Source organism: Bufo gargarizans, chromosome 5 (assembly GCF_014858855.1).
Source record: "Bufo gargarizans isolate SCDJY-AF-19 chromosome 5, ASM1485885v1, whole genome shotgun sequence".
NCBI classification, from domain to species: Eukaryota; Metazoa; Chordata; class Amphibia; order Anura; family Bufonidae; genus Bufo; species Bufo gargarizans.
The window spans coordinates 279,220,122-279,243,039 of record NC_058084.1 but is presented as its reverse complement, the minus strand read 5'-3'; the positions used below and the strand labels follow the sequence as shown (position 1 = coordinate 279,243,039).

At 43.2% G+C, this 22,918-nt stretch overlaps 1 protein-coding gene across 2 annotated transcripts in view; it reads right to left on the bottom strand.

The window, feature by feature from the left end:
- The window catches only part of LOC122937792 (NFX1-type zinc finger-containing protein 1-like), a 226,278-nt gene that overhangs the window by 42,270 nt on the left and 161,090 nt on the right, over nucleotides 1-22,918 (bottom strand). For both annotated transcript variants that reach the window (XM_044292832.1, XM_044292833.1), the window contains one exon: nucleotides 19,252-19,499. In XM_044292832.1, coding sequence (XP_044148767.1) covers nucleotides 19,252-19,499 — 248 coding nt within the window. The remainder of the gene's footprint in view (nucleotides 1-19,251; nucleotides 19,500-22,918) is intronic.

Sequence of the window (22,918 nt, the reverse complement as noted above, 5' to 3'; positions counted from 1 at the left end):
CACGCATATGGGCCCCTAAAATGTCAACGCAGTATAACTACCCCACAAGTGACCCCATTTTGGAAAGAAGACACCCCAAGGTATTTTGTGATGGGCATAGTGAGTTCATGAAAGTTTTTATTTTTTGTCACAAGTTAGTGGAATATGAGACTTTGTCAGAAAAAAATAAAAATAAAAATAAGTCATAATTTTCCGCTAACTTGTGACAAAAAATAAAAAGTTCTAAGAACTCACTATGCCCATCAGCGAATATCTTAGGATGTCTACTTTCCGAAATTGGGTCATTTGTGGGGGTTTTCTACTGTCTGGGCATTGTAGAACCTCAGGAAACATGACAGGTGCTCAGAAAATCAGAGCTGCTTCAAAAAGCGGAAATTCACATTTTTGTACCATAGTTTGTAAACGCTATAACTTTTACCCAAACCATTTTTTTTGCCCAAACATTTTTTTATCAAAGACATGTAGAACAATAAATTTAGCGAAAAATTAATATATTGATGTAATTTTTTTTTGCAAAATTTTAAAGCTGAAACGTTAAATTTTGATTAATAACAAAAAAAGTAAAAATGTCAGCAGCAATAAAATACCACCAAATGAAAGCTCTATTAGTGAGAAGAAAAGGAGGTAAAATTCATTTGGGTGGTAAGTTGCATGACCGAGCAATAAACGGTGAAAGTAGTGTAGTGCAGAAGTGTAAAAAGTGGCCTGGTCATTAAGGGGGTTTCAGCTAGCGGGGTTGAAGTGGTTAAGTGAAATCCAGGTGACAATGTCCCTTTAAGTTAAATGTTCTGGACTGACGTTCAGCTGTTTGGCCACAAAATGCTGCTGTTTCCTAGGAACAGCTGACTGACTGCATATAAATTTCCATATTCATGAGAGGTGTGGTTTTCAGAGCATGGAGAAGTAGAGGAGGCAGGCATCTTAAGGAGCAGAGACTGAAGAGCTGTGTGAGCAGTGAATCTGACAGCATCCAGGTGTGAGAGTGACCAGAGCTGCAGCTGAGTGAAGCTGTTTGTGTCCAAGACCCTGATCCTGTCCAGAGGAAGGAAGATTGCGGCCAGGAAGAGGCTTGTTCTGTTCTGAGTCACCAGCAGATGCAAAGCAGACCCGGGTCGGTAAGATTGTGCACTCACCTCATCACAGTGTTCGCGCCTAGAGACTGAGACCAGGCCTGTAGTTAGTTAGTTAGGGTTTCTGTTTGTGTCAGGCCACAAGTGCTAATACTGTTCATTGCAAGGACTCCAACTTAAAGGGACATTTCACCTTGGAGAGCTGATAAATCCCCACAAAGTCAAGCCAGGCTGGCATTTTGCGCAGAAAGAATACTCAGGCACGTGCTGCAGGACCAGTTATGGGAGGGGGAATACTGTAGATTTGTGTAAGATTGTCAGTTGTTGTGCTGAACCGCAGGCGAGCCCGTACCGCACACCCATACAGTGATTCTTGTTCTTTTAGGGAAATAACAGATAAGGTGTGGCAGTTTGGTTGTGCCCGCCAGTAGGTAAATTACAGCATTTTCTGCCTGCATCCAGCAGAGGGCGTAGGGTCTCAGCCTTCAGGCTGGGTGTATGTAAATGTATCTTATGTTTCCAGTGCAGTGTCCTGAAACACACTGCTTAATACTGTGATTGTGTTTCATGTAAATTGTGCTTGTATAGGAGTTCCAATAAAGTTGCATAGGAAGGGGGAGGTTCTAACAAGCCTCCCAGGGTTGACTCTGTCCTGCACACAGTACAGAGGAGAAGGAGAAGGAGGTCAGTGTGGGTGTGATGTCTGAGGACAAAGCTGCACCTCAGCAGCCATTTTGAAGAGTTATAAAACCAGCCAATAAAATGGAAAGATTACAGAAGAACCAGGCAACTCAGAGAGGGAAGTGAGAATATTGGCAAAGGAAGGTAACTGTCGTTTATCAGGCTCTAGTCTCCTTTGCATTAGGTGGGGAGATTCTAAGCTACAAGCTGCCCACCCTAATCAAGGAAAGAAAGGCCATTTGTCAGAACATATTATTCCTATAGAGGATACAGAAGTTTATGATTATACAGTGCAGCAGAGATAGTCCATCCCTCCAGCCTGGAGAAATAATGAGAAAGATTGTCATAGAAAACTGCCCCTTATGCAAGTTCTGAGAAATACGGTAATCTGAATAACTGTAAAAGCTGACTTGCTGTAAATGACTTTTACATACATTGATGACCTTTGGATCAGCTTCAGTAAAGTACTGGGAGTTTATTAAGAAACTTGGTCTTCTTATTCCACATCATCTCCTAATTGCACCTCATGGTGCTGGCGTCACAAACACAGGGGCCCAGCCACCAAAGCACCCTAAGCATACCAATTACCATCAAGGGCACCTCAACTTCCATCTGGCTGGTGTTCCCTGCAATAGAGAGTGCCCCGGAGTATTTAGTGCTGTCTTCCTCATCACTGCACGCCGACCCAGGGAGCTGCAAAACCGTGAGTACGACTACTATACAACCACGATATACTATATCAGCCCACTGTGCACTCACATACTGCCCCTACGGTCCGGTCAGCTGCACCAGCATTTGTGGTTGTGTTCATTACCACGTTTTTAGTAAAATTCTGTTTTGGCAAAAGCTGGTGTTGGAGTTGCTTTCCTCGTTCGTGACTTTGCCGTATCCTGGGGAGTCCACCCCGGTACACAGATTACACATACAGCAATGGAAGAAAACAAGTCGGGGACCCGAACATGGACACAGTGGAGGCATTTCAAAGTAGAGTGGAGGGGAGCAGATAAGTACACATCTTTTGTTTACAGAGGAAGGCTGTGGGCTAAAAAAAAATCTGTATCCCTGGAGAACCCCTTTAAGGTAAGCCAGAGTAATAAAACAGAGGTATTTTACTATAGATGTACAAACAACCTTTTTGGGAGTGAGGGCCGCATTGTCACATCGCTCTATTTTAAGGGGCTGCAAATAAAAGAAATGTTGATCGGTGGTCAGGCCAATGCAAAGTGACTGGGGAGGAATGATCACTAGCACAGTCATTCCTCCTTCATTGGTAGCCTATCCCTAATTACACAAAGAGATGTGCTGCAGATACATCTGTCATCCTAATAAAATATACATATCAGCCAACAAACGAGTGATTCCTGGTTTATCAGCTGATTGGCAGCACGATTATACCAGTGAGTTATCAGGAATGAGCTCTCCTATGAAGACTTGTTCCCAGTAATTGTCCCGAATATCATGCAGTGTAATAGGGGCTTACAGGGATTTCCCAGCAAAAAGATTTTTTAACAAGATCCTTCAGCATGGCCCCTGAAACCACAGAGTTATACTTACCTGCTCCCAGTCGCTCTGGTCCTCAGGACTGCTCACATCTTCCATTGCCTGTTGCCCTCTTTTCATCTGGCAGTGCACAGGCATAGTCACATGCATCTCTTCAGCCAATAGCTGGCTTCAGCAGTGATGTGGCCACAAGCAGCATGTCACCACTGAAGCCAATCATTGATTGGAAGGGACCGGAAGATTGAGGCAGCGGGGGCAGTGCGGAAGACTGGAGAGTCGGGGAGCAGGTAAGTATGACTGTTCTGTTTTAGAGGCCATGCGGCAGGAACTTGTTAAAAAATCATTTTTGGCCACAAACCTTTCTTGCATAAGGACCCTATTCAGTCTATGTCCACCTATGAACCAGATCTTTTATTGAACATTTTGATGGTAAGGTCTGCATGTTCATTGATAACAAAAATTACTTAGTTGACATGTCCTGTATACACAGAGCATAGGCCGACAGAATAATTTTCTCTGGTGGGCCAGGGAACTTCAGTCTGATGCTACTCTTTCAGAACCAACATTACAGTGTTTTCGACTTTAAATTTGAATATTCTTTTTCATTTCATATTCCACCAATATTTTTATGTATCTTTTTTGTGGTGAATACAGTCCTTTCTTATAAGATAAACATGGAAACATTATCAAAGTGTCTGTACTATATAGGAAAATCGACACAAAATTGGAAAAAAAGCAATGTTCCTCATTTCTTTATCTTTGTAAGCTAATGTAGTTGGTATAACTAACTAATTAAATTTACCACATAAAGTAACCATCTAGCTCTCCTGAGTATAATGATATCAAATATGCACAACTTTACTTGCTGACTGGTGCAGCCATTGCTGCCCAAATCAAAGACCCCCATTTAGGTTTTAAGCCTGGCTCACTGACCTGGTACCTCTGTGGCATCTGTAAATGTGAGTAAAGCAGTTAGATATTTGGGGTTAAGTTCAATATCAAATTGGAACAATGCAAGTGAATAAATTGAGTACAAGAATTGCTTTTGTGGGTCTGAGATGACTCAATTCTACATGGGGTGCGTACATGGTTGCATAGGACAGTGACATTCTGATAGGGTATCTACTTTATCCTAGTGTTGATCACGAATATTCGAATTGCAAATTTTTATCGCGAATATAGGTACTTCAAAAATTCACGAATATTTATAATATAGTGATATACACTCACCTAAAGAATTATTAGGAACACCATACTAATACGGTGTTGGACCCCCTTTTGCCTTCAGAACTGCCTTAATTCTACGTGGCACTGATTCAACAAGGTGCTGATAGCATTCTTTAGAAATGTTAGCCCATATTGATAGGCTAGCATCTTGCAGTTGATGGAGATTTGAGGGATGCACATCCAGGGCATTCCACCACATCCCAAAGATGCTCTATTGGGTTGAGATCTGGTGACTGTGGGGGCCATTTTAGTACAGTGAACTCATTGTCATGTTCAAGAAACCAATTTGAAATGATTTGAGCTTTGTGACATGGTGCATTATCCTGCTGGAAGTAGTCATCAGAGGATGGGTACATGGTGGTCATGAAGGGATGGACATGGTCAGAAACAATGCTCAGATAGCCCGTGGCATTTAAACGATGGCCAATTGGCACTAAGGGGCCTAAAGTGTGCCCAGAAAACATCCCCCACACCATTAAACCACCACCACCAGCCTGCACAGTGGTAACAAGGCATGATGGATACATGTTCTCATTCTGTTTACGCCAAATTCGGACTCTACCATTTGAATGTCTCAACAGAAATTGAGACTCATCAGACCAGGCAACATTTTTCCAGTCTTCAACAGTCCAATTTTGGTGAGCTTGTGCAAATTGTAGCCTTTTTTTTCCTATTTGTAGTGGAGATGAGTGGTACCCGGTGGGGTCTTCTGCTGTTGTAGCCCATCCGCCTCAAGGTTGTGCGTGTTGTGGCTTCATAAATGCTTTGCTGCATACCTCGGTTGTAACGAGTGGTTATTTCAGTCAACGTTGCTCTTCTATCAGCTTGAATCAGTCGGCCTATTCTCCTCTGACCTCTAGCATCAACAAGGCATTTTCGCCCACAGGACTGCTGCATACTGGATGTTTTTCCCTTTTCACACCATTCTTTGTAAACCCTAGAAATGGTTGTGCGTGAAAATCCCAGTAACTGAGCAGATTGTGAAATACTCAGACCGGCCCGTCTGGCACCAACAACCATGCCACGCTCAACATTGCTTAAATCACCTTTCTTTTCCATTCTGACATTCAATTTGGAGTTCAGGAGATTGTCTTGACCAGGACCACAACCCTACATGCATTGAAGCAACTGCCATGTGATTGGTTGACTAGATAATGGCATTAATGAGAAATAGAACAGGTGTTCCTAATAATTCTTTAGGTGAGTGTATATTCGTAATTTCAAATATTCAAGATTTTTTTATTGCAAATTTTTGTAATGCAAATTTTTATCACAAATTTTTCAATTGCCGAGTAAAAACATGATTCCTCCCTGCTTCTTTCTTGTTTGTGACTCATTGGCCCACAAGCAAGAAGCAGGGAGGAATCATGACTTTAAATGGGAAAAATGATGAATATTCTAAAAAACAAATATATAGCACTATATCGAATATATTTGGTTTTTCGAATATTTGTGATATTCCAAAACAAGAATATATAGCAATATAGCAAATATAGATAGAGCGATTTAGCTAATATAGTGCTATAATCTTCTTTGTCTAATAGTTTGTAATTTTTTTCTCATCTGAAGTTCAGATTGGAGAAAAAATTCAACTATTGAAAAAAAACATTATAGCACTACAGGGAGTGCAGAATTATTAGGCAAATGAGTATTTTGACCACATCATCCTCTTTATGCATGTTGTCTTACTCCAAGCTGTATAGGCTCGAAAGCCTACTACCAATTAAGCATATTAGGTGATGTGCATCTCTGTAATGAGAAGGGGTGTGGTCTAATGACATCAACACCCTATATCAGGTGTGCATAATTATTAGGCAACTTCCTTTCCTTTGGCAAAATGGCTCAAAAGAAGGACTTGACAGGCTCAGAAAAGTCAAAAATAGTGAGATATCTTGCAGAGGGATGCAGCACTCTTAAAATTGCAAAGCTTCTGAAGCGTGATCATCGAACAATCAAGCGTTTCATTCAAAATAGTCAACAGGGTCGCAAGAAGCATGTGGAAAAACCAAGGCGCAAAATAACTGCCCATGAACTGAGAAAAGTCAAGCGTGCAGCTGCCAAGATGCCACTTGCCACCAGTTTGGCCATATTTCAGAGCTGCAACATCACTGGAGTGCCCAAAAGCACAAGGTGTGCAATACTCAGAGACATGGCCAAGGTAAGAAAGGCTGAAAGACGACCACCACTGAACAAGACACACAAGCTGAAACGTCAAGACTGGGCCAAGAAATATCTCAAGACTGATTTTTCTAAGGTTTTATGGACTGATGAGATGAGAGTGAGTCTTGATGGGCCAGATGGATGGGCCCGTGGCTGGATTGGTAAAGGGCAGAGAGCTCCAGTCTGACTCAGACGCCAGCAAGGTGGAGGTGGAGTACTGGTTTGGGCTGGTATCATCAAAGATGAGCTTGTGGGGCCTTTTCGGGTTGAGGATGGAGTCAAGCTCAACTCCCAGTCCTACTGCCAGTTTCTGGAAGACACCTTCTTCAAGCAGTGGTACAGGAAGAAGTCTGCATCCTTCAAGAAAAACATGATTTTCATGCAGGACAATGCTCCATCACACGCGTCCAAGTACTCCACAGCGTGGCTGGCAAGAAAGGGTATAAAAGAAGAAAATCTAATGACATGGCCTCCTTGTTCACCTGATCTGAACCCCATTGAGAACCTGTGGTCCATCATCAAATGTGAGATTTACAAGGAGGGAAAACAGTACACCTCTCTGAACAGTGTCTGGGAGGCTGTGGTTGCTGCTGCACGCAATGTTGATGGTGAACAGATCAAAACACTGACAGAATCCATGGATGGCAGGCTTTTGAGTGTCCTTGCAAAGAAAGGTGGCTATATTGGTCACTGATTTGTTTTTGTTTTGTTTTTGAATGTCAGAAATGTATATTTGTGAATGTTGAGATGTTATATTGGTTTCACTGGTAAAAATAAATAATTGAAATGGGTATATATTTGTTTTTTGTTAAGTTGCCTAATAATTATGCACAGTAATAGTCACCTGCACACACAGATATCCCCCTAGTTTTTTGGGTTCATTGAGAACATGGTTGTTGTTCAATAATAAAATTAATCCTCAAAAATACAACTTGCCTAATAATTCTGCACTCCCTGTATATTAGCTAAATTGCTCTATATTAGTTTTTTTCGAATATTCGCTGTATTGCTATATATTCTTGTTTTAGAATATTCTGAATATTTGAAAAAACTAATATATTCGATATAGTGCTATGACTCATTGGCCCACAAACAAGAAGCAGGGAGGAATCATGTTTTTGCTCGGCAATTTGCATTATGAAAATTTGCATTCCGAAAAGTCGCATATGACGCGATCATTACCTTGTCGATTTTTCAAGTAACAAAATCGTAGAATATAAAGAATATTCGAATTCGAAAATATTCGCTGAATATTCTACAAAATATTCGCGAAATATCGCGAATTCAAATATGACCCCTGCCGCTCATCACTACTTTATCCAGAATACTGGAATAATGGAAGGTAAGGCTATGTGGTATTTACTTTTTATGTTAAACATATTTTAAATAATTTAGGGTAATGGCGTTATTAATATTTAATGTCAATATAACAAATAAATAAAAAAAATCCTGCTATTCACTATTAACAGCACTCACTATTCACAAAAAGAGGCTTATCTGCTCTCTCCTAACCTTTGCACAGGTGACAGAGCTTGGAAAACTGTAAGCTAATCCTCATTATATTAGTAGGCGTATAATTGGGATAACAGTAGGACAACTGTGTATTCTATCTACATGTTAGACACCACTTTGATAACATCTTCATCTATGATGTCTCCTTGCCGGCAAGGAAAAACTTCCTCAAATCCAGATGTCTCATATCCTGACTTGATGAAAGAAAAACTTCCATAACAAGGCACTGTAGAATCCATTAAGTGACTTTAATAATTTAGGTGATCATTTATTATTAGATATATGCCATTTTTTTTCGCATATGTCTGTCGCAGATTCAGTCACAAAGGAGATTTGCAGCCAATCTGCGACTTTTTCCCTGCTCACTCCTGGTCTAAAAAAGCGGGTGTGACATGGGCGAGGAAGGGGAGGCCGGCACCTCTACATAACTTAGGTGCAATTAGCGGTATTTAAACACTGGTCTTAATAAATGACCCTATATATCCATAAAACCATCCACCCATTTTTATAAAAAAAATCCATAAAAAATCCATAAAATATTTAGTTATAGGTTGGTAATATGAAAAAAAATTGATGGAAATGTTCCTTCAACCCCACAGTATTTGGCAGCAGGTGGTACAGGGCCTCTGTTTGCAGTGACATCTGGTCTGGTTGCTAACAGCCTTGGTTCCTAGCGCTGGCTCTGATCCCAGATGTTAACCCTTTGATTGCTGTGGCCCATACAGCTTCATGAGCAAAGAGGGCTCTTCTCACCTGGTTTCCATGCGACACAATCAGAAACTGAGGAAGCCATCCACAGTCAGCCCTGAGGACCTATGAAGGACATCATTTTAGTGTACACTAATCTTAATAGCAGCCTGGGTCATGCTGATAAAGAATGTATTTGCTAATAAATTATGCCCTGTGTCAGCATGATGTGAGATTGTGGAACAGCTTTTCCTGTATAATGCTATGCATAATTAAACTTTAAGATTGTCATTTTGCATTTTGGCCACAGGAGGCCGCTGGTTCTCTGTTACAGCTAAGTTACTGCTGGATTTAAATATGCAAAGTAGAGGATGACTTATGCTGCTGTTGCTGAAAGAAAAACCAGGAAGTGAGAGCTGACATAGTGGTGGTCTGGATGTGTGAGACAGAATCCGGTTCCATCCACTTCCGCGGATTGAGGAGTCGTCAGCCTTGAGCCACGCAAAGTTCTTCTCGACTCTTGACCTAGCCAGTGGATATTGGCAGGTACCGGTGGCCAAGAAGGACAAAGCAAAGATGGCTTTCATTTTACCTATGGGACTCTACAAGTTCAACCGGATGCCATTCGGCCTGTCAAATGCCCTGGGAACATTCCAGCAGCTGATGGAATACTGCCTGGGGAATCTCAACTTTGAGTCAGTATTGATATACCTGGACGACATAGTAGTATTTGGGGCCTCCTTTGAAGGTCACATCCAGAAGCTGAGACAGGTCCTAGGACGGCTACGAGACCATGGCCTCAAGATAAAGCCCAAGAAGTGCCAAGTGTTTCGGCAACAGATCGAGTATTTGGGACATTTGCTCACCCAGTAGGGGGTAAAGCCGGCTCCCAGCAAGGTGGAGGCCGTCCAGAAGTGGCCACAGATGAGTACACTACTACAAGAGGTTCATACTCAAGTTTGCTCATTTGGTGGGCCCGTTAAACGAATTATTAAGGGGCACTGCAGGGGGCCCAAAGAATCGCCCCATTGAGTGGATATCCCGACAACAAGAGGCCTTTGAAGCAGTGAAGGAGGCGCTGACCAGTGCCCCAATTCTAGGTTATGCATGGTTCGACACTCCATTCCTGTTGTACACTGACGGAAGGCTACATGGTCTGGGAGCCATGTTATCCCAAGTCCAGGATGGACGTGAGAGAGTCATTGCCAATGGCAGCCGGTCTCTGAGAGAATCAGAGTGCAACCCTGACAACTAAAGCTCCTTTAAATTGCAACTACTGGCGCTGTTATAGGCCATGACCGAAAGGTTTGCGGAGTACCTGATAGGTGCACAGGTGAAAGTAATGACGGACAACAACCAGTTAGCACATCCAGAGAAAGCCAAACTTGGTACGCTTGAGCAGAGGTGGTTGGCGCGCCTTTCTAAGTACCAGTACTGCATCAAGGTTCGGTCAAGTAGGGAGAATGGCAACGCTGACGCACTCACCCGAGTTCCTGTGGGGTTGTTGGCTCAGAGTGCCGATGAGGAGCTAGAGGACACTGAAACTCCGGACCTTGGTCGATTACCCGTGTTCCAGGATGTGGCACATTCAAGTGGGGTGGCGTGCAGGATGTCCCTGGTGCTGGGAAAGGCATTGGCCGATTGGGAGAGAATCCATAATAGCTGCCCGGACTTGTGGAAAGAATGGGTTTGGGCTAAGATTTACCCACGGTCAGAAGAGCGAGCACATCTGACCCCAGAGGGCCAAAAGTTGTTGAGGCAGTGGGATAAGTTGACCGTTACCCAGGGCCTCCTGTGCTGGACCATATACTTACAGTCGGAGCTGCAGTACCGACAACAGATTGTCATCCCCATGTCATTGGGAACGGAAGCCGCCAGGGAAGCCAATGAGAGGGGAGCCCATTTCGGGAGCGACAAAACGTTCACGTGGCTCCAACAGCTGGTATACTGTCTAGATCTGGCCGACCTGGTGGCCGAGGCATGTCTTAAGTGTCGACCCTGCGGGCTGAGTAAGAGTACTGAACAGCGGGCTCCTGTCCAGGCCATCCAGACCTCAGCGCCCCTGGAGCTTCTGATGATGGATTATGTGCAGATTGGATACTCTACCTCAGGACACTCGTACTGTCTAGTCATGACAGATCACTTCACAAAGTATGCAGTGGCTGTACCCACCAAAGACCAGACAGCAGAGTCGGCCGCTGGAGCGGTTTGCAAACACTTTATTCAGGTGTTCGGGTGTCCACGGAGAATACATTCGGACCAGGGGGCGTGTTTTCAGGGTACTCTAATGAATAAACTGTACCAGCTGTATGGGATCGAATGTTCTCGTATTACCCCATACCACCTCCAAGGAAACGGGGAGTGCGAACGCTTTAACCGCACCTTGTCCCAGATGCTGCGGACTCTAGAGGATAGCCAAAAGGCTTGGTGGCCCGAATACCTACCTGACCTGGTGTGGGCCTACAATAACAGGGTACACAGTAACACTGGATACTCTCCACATATGCTCATGTTTGGGAGAGCCAGACGGATGACTGAAGACCTCCACATGCCTGACCTGATGGAGCCACCACCGAGAAGTACCATTGCATGGGTGCAAGAGCACTTCCGCTGGCTGAAAACTATCCACAAAGTTGTGGGGGAGTGCCTGGGGCAAGTGGTACACCCCAACCCGAGACCAGTGCAGAGGGATGGGTATGCCCCGGGTGATCGTCATAGCCAAACTGCCGTCTGAGAAGTTGGATGGGCAGTGGGAGGCAGTCCCATACACGGTGAAAAGGAGGGTAGACCCTGCCATTTCAGTCTATGAGGTAGGGCCAGTAGGGACTGGGAGACCCTCATGAAACTTGCACCGTAATATGTTGAGACGTTGTAATTTTGACAAACAAGTATGCATGGAGGAGATGCCTCCTCATGCTCAGAGGAAAGCCCCTCAGAGGAGGAGGAATGGTGGGTTGTCCCTGCCCAGTTACCCACAGAGGACTCGGCTGTGGCAGGTTTGCCACCCAGAGAGAGTGACGAACAAGTATAGTAGCTCCTCCCCTGACAGATATGCCTGATGTCCCCAGTACTTCTGAGCCCCTCACTCTGAGACGGTCAGCGAGGCCCAATGCTGGTGTCTCTCCACAGCGCTATGTATAGGAGGAGTTTGTATGGGGGTGGTTGCTGAACACGACCACCTCTAGTGGGTTGTCATGTGAGATTTTTTTGAATAGCTCTTCCTGTATAATGCATATAGTGCATAATTAAACCTTAGGATTGTCATTTTGCATTTTGGCCACAGGAGGTCGCTGGTTCTCTGTTACAGCTAGTTAAGTTACTGCTGGATTTAAATATGCAAAGTAGAGGATGACTCATGCTGCTGTTGCTGAAAGGAGAACCAGGAAGTGAGAGCTGACATAGTGGAAGGTCTGGATATGTGAGACAGAATCCTGTTCCATCCTGGTGTCCGAGTGTCCTGGAGTGATCGGGTACGCAGTGGAGGGGGACTAGTCATTATCCCTTACTTATATCCGTCCCTTTGGAGGAGGGATTGTTTCAGGAGGACTGCTGCAGCATTTGGACAGAAGTCTAACTACAAAGCAAGGCCGCATGCGCGATAAGGGACTGGTTGCCATCTCAGTTAAGTTATTCTCTGACAAAGAACGGACGCAGGTCAGTAAATCTGTTTACTTATCGTAGTATATTAGTGGCACCTGAAGCATCAGAGACCAAGTCTAGGCCTGCAAATAGTTAGTTAGTTAGTCAGTTAAGACTTGTTTGTTTGGCAGGCTTTACAGAATTGTTCTGCGGCACAGTATTGACTTGCAGGCTCTGCTGTGCATGCCATCACGATAGATCTGTCCAACCGTACAGGGACAGTGACTGTGGGCCCGGGGTATAAGATCTTTGGTGCACCACCAAATTGCTGTGTTTACATTACTGTTTTAGTAAAGTTTCTGTTTTGGACAAAGCTGTGTGTTGTTGCTTTCCTCGTCTGTGACTTTGCTGTATCCTGGCGGTCCCTCACCAGTTCACGGTCTTACAATGACACAGACTGCCTTTAGGTTAGGGTACACAGAAGTATGCTAACACATTCAATAAAATATAATAAACTTATAAAATAGTAATCCCATAATGAGATTTAAAAAAAAGTTATATATAATATAATAATCAAAAAGATTAAACAAAGCTCCCCCCCCCCGAGGCAGTTGCAGAGAAAGTGGGGCCTCTAGGTGTAGCGGCAATGCCCTAGAGGCCCGTTTGCATCTATTAAAACATAGTTTTTCTCAGCAATGTGGGCACATATAACCATGCGACCAACACAGATGTCCTCGTGGTCTAGCGTAAAGGGGTTTAATAGCTTTGGTCAGCTCCTGACCTTAGTATGTCATATGCTGACCACTGTAACAAACAGCAATGGCGCATGTGGTCACCTCATTAAATGTATGAAAAATAATCTGTCTGCTGTCATTGCTCTGTAGTATCCTGCCATGCTTGTTTTGCTTTTTTTTAGGTACTTTTTTTTTTAAATTCTCCATGATCATGACATTATACAAATACACACACACAGTGCAGTAAACACATTATACACACACAGCTATGCAGAACATACATTATATATACACACAAACACATTATACACACATACACTGCCTGTCCCAAAAAAAAGTTGCCACCAAAAAAACAGGTCATATATTTTGTTGGACAACCTTTAGCTTTGATTACAGCACGCATTCGCTGTGGCATTGTTTCGATAAGCTTCTGCAATGTCACAAGATTTATTTCCATCCATTAATTTTCATTAATTTTTCACCAAGATCTTGCATTGATGATGGTAGAGTCTGACTGCTGTGCAAAGCCTTCTCCAGCACATCCCAAAGAATCTCAATGGGGTTAAGGTCTGGACTCTGTGGTGGCCAATCCATGTGTGAAAATGATGTCTCATGCTCCCTGAACCACTCTTTCACAATTTGAGCCTGATGAATCCTGGCATTGTCATCTCAGAATATGCCCGTGCCATCAGGGAAGAAAAAAATCCATTGATGGAATAACCTGGTCATTCAGTATGTTCAGATAGTCAGCTGACATCATTCTTGGAGCACATACTGTTGCTGAACCTAGACCTGACCAACTGCAGCAACCCCAGATCATAGCACTACCCCCACAGGCTTGTACAGTAGGCAATAGGCAAGATGGGTGCATAACTTCATCTGCCTCTCTTCTTACCCTGATGTGCCCATCACTCTGGAACAGGGTAAATCTGGACTCATCAGACTACATGACCTTCTTCCATTGCTCAAGTGTCCAATCTTTATGCTCCCTAGCAAATGTAAGCCTTTTTTTCTGGTTTGCCTCACCGATTGAATTCCCTTCTCATTGCACGTGTGGAAATGCTCCTACTTTCACTATTAAACATAGCCCTGAGTTCTACAGTTGTTTCTCTTCGATTTGATTTCACCAAATGTTTAAGTGATCGCCGATCACGATCATTTAGGATTTTTTTCCCGCCACGTTTCTTCCTCGAATACGATGGGCCCCCCCCACTATACTTCCAGTTTTTAATAATGATTTGACCCTTCTTAAACAGACTAACATATTTTCCACGACCACGAGATGTGTCTTTCGACGTGGTTGTTTAAGAAATGAGAAGCAACTCATTGCACCAGTGGGGTTAAATAACTTATTGCCAGCTAAAAGATAATCGCCCATGCAGTAATAATCCAATAGGAGGCTCATAACTATTTGCTTAGGTAAATCCAGATGACCACAAATAAACAACAACAGACTAGGCCCCAAACCAAGGAAATAAAGAGGTCACCTCCTAGCATTCCCTGATTCTCTCCCTAAGCTCCTATCAACATATGCAAATCTCAATGGTAGAAATGCACATGCACAGGAACCTGAGGCTATTGAAACACTGCACCAAACCCTCAGCTTAGGGAACAGGGAAAGAGGCAACCGGCTCTTTCCAAACTGAAGGAGTTAGTGTCTCCCTGAGGCCTAGTCAGGACAGACACACCAAGAAAAGGGAAAGGACTTAGCTTGAGATGAAACTGGAACAGGAGAACCACCACACAAGCAGAGTACTCCACAGAAGAGCTATCAGCCGCAGGGAAACAAGTGAGAGGCGGAACATATAAAGAGCCACCTGACTGATAATGAGCAGCATCTGCGAAGGGGTAGAAACCTGTCAGCAACAATGAAAACAAGAGAGATCTGTCAAATAGACTCCTGAGTCTTATGTCTATTTGAACTTCTAAGATCTCTCCCAGGGCCGGTGGTGACTTCCATCAGTGGTGGCCACGTTTGCACACAGTCAGAAACAGCTGTGGTCTTTACATATAGTTTATGTAAAACAGCTCTGTGGAATGCCCAGCCTTGAAGCTACACAGATAGGTAAGCTCCAAACCATTAAAGGGACAGAATTATTACAGGTCCAGGAAAGAGACGTTGTTAAAACAAGGTTCAGATTGTGGCAACCACGCTTACCATAACTAGCTGGTTGACACGATCTGGAAGAGGTTTGGAGTGCCCGTTTTTCCCGTTACGCCATTTGCTGTATGCCATTAATATTGTAATATTTTAATAGTATGGGCATTTTCGCACGCGGCGATAACGGTGATGTTTATTTTTTTATTGTTTAAGTATTTTTATTTTAAGGAAATAGGGGTGGTTTGAACTTTAAATTTTTTATATTTGCAAAAACTTTTTACTTTTCTTTTTGCTTTTTTAAGTCACCTTGTGTGACAATAACTGTCAATCATTAGATTGCCTATTGTGTTCAATGATGTCTATATAGACACCATTGAAAATTTCATTTGCACTATACCAATACAATGCTGCCACCTAGTGGCCTGTATTGGTATAGTCATCTGCTTGAGGCTTCAGCCTATTAGATCAATGTAATAGGTTCCCTGATCTCAGCCGGGTAACGCTGTTTCGGGAGCGGAAGTGCGCAAATTCCGCTTCTGGACTGCTCAGATGCCGTGGTCACATTTGACCACGGCATCTGAAAGAGAAAATGTATGCGTTCAGCCTTATGGCTTAAAATAGCAGAAACCCGGTGGCTATGGCCGCCACTGCATGTGCGAGCGGGCGCCAAGTTTGGGGACCGGACTTCCGCCGTACATGTACGGAGGAGGTCCTTAAAGGGTTTAGTTGTACATGCAAAGCCTATTCAGTTATAATAATGCATTATATTGGAGATATTCCAATGGACATGTCCAGACCTCTTCGGATGCACTCAAGCTGATGTCAGCAGTAAGTATATAAGGCAAGCTGGACAGATTTTGATAAAGTGATCTGTTATAGTGCTATCTGTTTTGAAACTTAAGATGGATAAAGGCAAATGTGTTAACGATCCAGACAATTTCTGCTACATATGTGGCACATACACTCCTTATGATCAGCGCAAGAATCTGACAAAGCAGCTTGGGATGCATTTGTGCTAGTAGTGCAGAACTTGCTTGGGAACAGACGAGCTGCAAACTATGCTGAATTAGTAGACAACATGCTTACAGCATATGAACAACTTGTATTTAAAAGTGCATTTCTTTCATTCCCATCTTGACTTTTTCCCACCCAATTTTTAGGACACGCAAGTGACTAACATGGAGAGCGGTTCCATAAAGATATTTCTACAATGGAGAACGGGTATCAAGGCCGCTGGAATCCCAACATGATGGGGGGCTACTGCTGGTTTTTGCAACAAGAAAATATGACCGTTCACAAACGCAAAAGCAGATGCCTGAAGCCCTTTTAACAGTACTGGGCCTTGCTCAAGTAAGACTTTTAAACTGAAAAACTAGACTTTTGGAAATTTTGTTATTCCATTACATTTTCATACACTGTTTACTACGCAAACTTTGATGTAGATCAGGTAATTGTTGGAGTAAAACTCGTTTTAGTCAAAATTATTCAATGCTTTCCAAGTGCTTAATTCATTTAGGCATACTTATGCATAGCAAAATTTTGTGACGGGTTACAGCAATTCTGACTTTCGATTTGTAATCCGCACACTCGATTTAATATAGGACAAATGTTTTTTGCCCAGTAGCAGACGAAAAGTTGTTGCGTGTGTTATTGATTAAATTTGTCATGAATTGCTTTTTTTGTGCCCCCTTCCGGTTGATGTTGTCTTTTTCCCTGCACTAGTTTTATATTAACTTTTATGAATTTATACTTGTTAATAAAGTGTAATATTGATTTCATATGGTCTGGTGGTTTTCTTGGGAATATTATTGTAGTTCTATCATAGGTATGTGCATAATTCACAACACATGATATTGGGTGATGTGAGCTTTGTTCTATCTAATAGTAATAGTTTTGGGCCAATAATTCTTGTTCAAGACCTTTAAGGGGTTAAGATTTTGGTCAGTGTTTGGTCAATGGTGATTTGCATCAGTGATTGTGAATCAAAACCAGGACTGTAGCCAACACAGAGATAAGGTATGTCTGAGAGTTTGTCTGACTTCAGCAAATGACATGTATCATGTAGAGAAAGTTAATACAAGCCACATACTAATGTATTGTGATTGTCCATATTGCCTCCTTTGCTGTCTATACAAATTTTTCCATCACATTATACACATCATGTTTCCATGGTTACGACCACACTGCAATCCAGCATTGGTGGCTGTGCTTGCACACTATAGGAAAATGCACCTGCCTATGTGGGCTTCTATAGTCCCGGCAACCAGAAAGGCCATTGCTTTTTTCTATAGTGTGCACACACGGCCCTGCTGCTGGATTGCAGGGTGGTCGTAACCTTGGAAACAAGAAGTGTATAATGTGATGGAAAAATTAGTCTAGCCAGCAAAGGAAGCAATATGGAGAGTCACCAACAGTGAGGATGCTGCCACCCGCAGCTGTGCTGCATTTTGGATACGTAAAAAAATTAAACAAAACGCTTAAAAAACAATTTTGCAACCACATATCTTTGTTTATACTGTGTTTCCTTCCAGCAAAGGAAAAAAAGGCAACTCACACACAGCAACATTGAATTACATTAGTTACAAAACTGAGTTACATTAATGTAATATAAGGGTACTTTCACTCTAGCGTTGTTAGAATCCGTTGCCGGAACTGCCTGCTGGGTCCGGAAATCCGTATGAAAACGGATATCTTTTTTTCTGTTAGTCTGTTAGACGTATTCATTGAAATACCGGATCCGTCTTTCCAGTATCATCCGGAATAACGGATCCGGTATTTAATTTTTTCAAAGCTAGAAAGAACTGCGCATGCGCAGACCGGAAAACCAGATCCAGTGATGCGGCAATTTCCGGAACTCTTGGTACTGGATCCGGCATTAGTACATTAAAATGGAAATTAATGCTGGATCCGGCAAGTGCGGTAGTGTTCCGGAATTTTGGCTGAAAAAAATACTGCAGCAAGCTGCAGTATTTTGTCCGGTCAAATACGGTACAATGGACGGAACGTAAGACATCCTGATGCATACTGAACGGAATACTTTCCATTCAGAATGCATTGGGACAAAACAGAAGCGTTTTTTTCTGGTATTGAGACCCGTTACCGGATTTCAATACCGGAAAAGAATAAAGGTAGTATGAAAGTACCCTAAGTCTGCTGTGTGTTGTCCCTTGCTGGAAGAAAATGCAGCATAAACACAGATATGTTGTTGCAAAAACACCATGCGTTTTTTTTTTTTTTTTTTGCTGCACCCAAAACAGAGCACCGTGCATGAAATACTGACTTGTGAATCAGGCCCAGAACCTGCATTTATAATCCATTACATGGACATACTTCACACACACCCATCAGACTGACTCTAGATATCTGAACACTGCCTTTAAAGGGGTATTCCAGTAGGTAAAAGTTATCCCCTATCTATAGGATAGTGGATAACTATCAGATCGGAGCCCCGTTCTCGTTTTTGTAGGACCCCACCGATCTGATAGTTATCCCCTATCCTAACTTTTACCTACCAGAATCCCGTTTAACAATAGCTGACTTTAATGCATTCCTGGGAGTTACAGGTGTCTGTCTCAAAAGATGAGCTTCTCCCCACCCACAGTAGTAGGTTACTTACAGAGGTAAGTTAAAAAAGAGAAAAGGGCTGAAAATTACAATGCATTTATATATTTAAAATACTGGTATGCATCAAATATATATTTAATTTGTGGGATAACCACTTAAACTACAGTCATAACTTTCTTAGAGCTCATGCACGCGACCGCTACGTGTCTTGCCTGTGTTTGTTCCGCAAATGCAAAACGGACAAGAATAGGACATGTTCTATTTTTTGCAGCCCCATGGAACAAGGAGTGCTGTCTGCATCTTTTGCGGCCCCAAAGAAGTGAATGCAAAAAATGTGGCTCAGATGCAGAACCAAACAACGTTCATGTGCATGAGCTTTTAGAGAGTCGTAGAAAAAAATCCTGTCAGTATTTATCACTTTGAGGGGGTTATTTACCTGCCAGTCATCTTGATCATCGCCTTCTGTATTAGTTTCATGATCCTCAGTTTCATGCTCGCCAGGTACAAATACCAAACACTCTTTCTTTGTCATTTCTGCAATCTGTCGTGCCTTTCTGATTTGAATCTTAATGTCATCATCTTCTTCGATCATTCGTTCAGCCTCTGCTAGTTCTGCTTCATCGCTTACTTTTATAAACTCATCATCTTCAGCAGTAATATCCATGGAATCTCCACTGAGTTCATCTGAAGGCAAGGAGAAAGTATGGCCAGGATATTACAAATTTATAAAGAGTATGACAATTCTGCTTGGTCTATATGTGTACAGGAACACACAGAGTAGAACTGGATGACACCGCCTGACATCGGAACAGGAGTAAATGCGGTGGAATAAGGGCCTCTGGCAGACTGACGGTGGTGCTCTATCTTAAAGACTAAATTCACTAAATAATCCCAAAAATAAACCATAAAATGATGGCACTCATCAAAATCGTCCGCATTAGTCTTTATTCTTGGACAAAAATACCTTGTACAATGGCAGTGGAGGTGCAGGATGCCATCAGGCATAATAGGCGGCAACGGCCGTTTCACACCAATACACTTCCTAGACTGATGTGGACGATTTTGGTGAGTGCTATCATTTTATGCTTTATTTGTGGGACAATATGTGTACAGGGATGCCTTACGCCACCTGCACATATTGCGGAATACGTGCGCTTTTTCAGCACGGATTTCCATGCAGAAAAAACAGCATAGCACAGTACCAGCAAATGTATCAGATTACACAAATCTCATTAACACTTTGCAGATTTCTTTCTGTGCGGAAATGGACCTGCATTGCGGATTAGCAAGACAAGATAAGATGCCTTTATTGTCACTGTACAATACAATTTAATACAATGTACAATACAATGAAATGTTGTTTGGAGCAATCCTAGATGCCATGGACAGGGGAACAAGAACTGACATTTAAACTAAAGCATTACACTAGAAAAAAACAAAACATTGCACTAGAAGGCATTACTATTCACAGTTCACAGTTCACAGCATATACAGTACAGACCAAAAGTTTGGACACACCTTCTCATTCAAAGAGTTTTCTTTATTTTCATACCTATGAAAATTGTAGATTCACCCTGAAGGCATCAAAACTATGAATTAACACATGTGGAATTATATACATAACAAAAAAGTGTGAAACAACTGAAAATATGTCATATTCTAGGTTCTTCAAAGTAGCCACCTTATGCTTTGATTACTGCTGTGCACACTCTTGGCATTCTCTTGATGAGCTCCAAGAGGTAGTCACTTGAAATGGTCTTCCAACAGTCCTGAAGGAGTTCCCAGAGATGCTTAGCACTTGTTGGCACTTTTGCCTTCACTATGCGGTCCAGCTCACCCCAAACAATCTCAATTGGGTTCAGGTCCGGTGACTGTGGAGGCCCGGTCATCTGGCGCAGCACCCCATCACTCTCCTTCATGGTCAAATAGCTCTTACACAGCCTGGAGGTGTGTTTGGGGTCATTGTCCTGTTGAAAAATAAATAATGGTCCAACTAAACGCAAACCACATGGAATAGCATGCCGCTGCAAGATGCTGTGGTAGCCATGCTGGTTCAGTATGCCTTCAATTTTGAATAAATCCCCAACAGTGTCACCAGCAAAGCACCCCCACACCATCACACCTCCTCCTCCATGCTTCACGGAGGGAACCAGGCATGTAGAGTCCATCTATTCACCTTTTCCGCGTCGCACAAAGACACGGTGGTTGGAACCAAAGATCTCAAATTTGGACTCATCAGACCAAAGCACAGGTTTCCACTGGTCTAATGTCCATTCCTTGTGTTCTTTAGCCCAAACAAGTCTCTTCTGCTTGTTGCCTGTCCTTAGCAATGGTTTCCTAGCAGATATTCTACCATGAAGTCCTGATTCGCACAGTCTCCTCTTAACAGTTGTTCTAGAGATGTGTCTGCTGCTAGAACTCTGTGTGGCATTGACCTGGTCTCTAATCTGAGCTGCTGTTAACCTGCGATTTCTGAGGCTGGGGACTCGGATGAACTTATCCTCCGCAGCAGAGGTGACTCTTGGTCTTCATTTCCTGGGGCGGTCCGCATGTGAGCCAGTTTCTTTGCAGCGCTTGATGGTTCTTGTGACTGCACTTGGGGACACTTTCAAAGTTTTCCCAATTTTTCGGACTGACTGACCTTCATTTCTTAAAGTAATGATGGCCACTTGTTTTTCTTTACTTAGCTGCTTTTTTCTTGCCATAATACAAATTCTAACAGTCTATTCAGTAGGACTATCAGCTGTGTATCCACCTGACTTCTCCACAACGCAACTGATGGTCCCAACCCCATTTATAAGGCAAGAAATCCCACTTATTAAACCTGACAGGGCACACCTGTGAAGTGAAAACCATTTCAGGTGACTACCTCTTGAAGCTCATCAAGAGAATGCCAAGAGTGTGCAAAGCAGTAATCAAAGCAAAAGGTGGCTACTTTGAAGAACCTAGAATATGACATATTTTCAGTTGTTTCACACTTTTTTGTTATGTATATAATTCCACATGTGTTAATTCGCCCCTGTCAATCACCTAGTGAAAGGGATTGGTATTGACTGTTAGGTTTTAGGATAGTTTAGGCCGCTTGGTTAGGTAGTTAGCGATCGTTTAGCGCCCAGCCCACCACACTGCACCGCAGTCACTGATTCGCTGATTAGCGTATCGCTAATTAGCATTTGTACTTTTATAGTATCTGTAAGTGATCAGAACTGATCACAGTCAGATCTATAATAGTATTAGTGTGACCTTAGCTCGCCCTCCACCCAAAACGCAGTGTTTGCCCGATCAGGCCTGATCGGTTGCCCACACGTGCGTTCACCCATGCCCGCCCCGCCGCAGTGACAAAAAAATGATTTTTTTATCACTGCACAATCACTTTACAAGTGCTGCGGCGATAAAAAAAAATCCGTTTTGATATTTTTTATCAATCGCAGCGGCTTCCGGTACTTCGCTAGCCTCCCATTTGTAAGACAGGCTTGCTTTTTTTCTTGGGTAGTCTCAGGGAATACCCGCTAAATTTAGTTGACCAAATGGCAAATAAGGGGTATTCTTCTGAAGAGGCCTACAGGCTTCTGACCCAGTCGGATGAGGAATGGGAACCCTCATGTGACAAATCCAGCGGGTCATAATATGAACCTGTAGAAAGCAGTGGCAGTCTGACCCAAAGTTCGGACGAGGAGGTTGAGGTCCCTGATACCACCAGGTGTACCCGGCCCCGTGTTGCTAGACCACAGGTTGCGCAGGATCCACTTCAAGGGCAGCAGAGTGGGGCTGGCGCTGTCGGATTACGTGGTGAGGCATACACCAGCAGCGCAGCCCATCCTGGACCTAGTACCAGCACTGCCATAGAACATGGTGAAGTGGCGAGACCCAGAAGGGCAGTTGAAGCTGGTACAGTGGCACGTGCAGTAGTTCCCCCGTCGCAGCCACTGCACAGACAGGCCCGTAGAGCCCCTAGAGTCCCTGAGGTGCTGGCAAACCCTGATTGACAGCCCCCAACTTCAGCCGCACCAGTAGTTCCCCCTTTCACCGCCCAGTCTGGAGTTCAGGTTGAGACAGCTCAGATCGGTTCGGCACTGGGATTTTTTTAGCTGTTCTTGACTGCG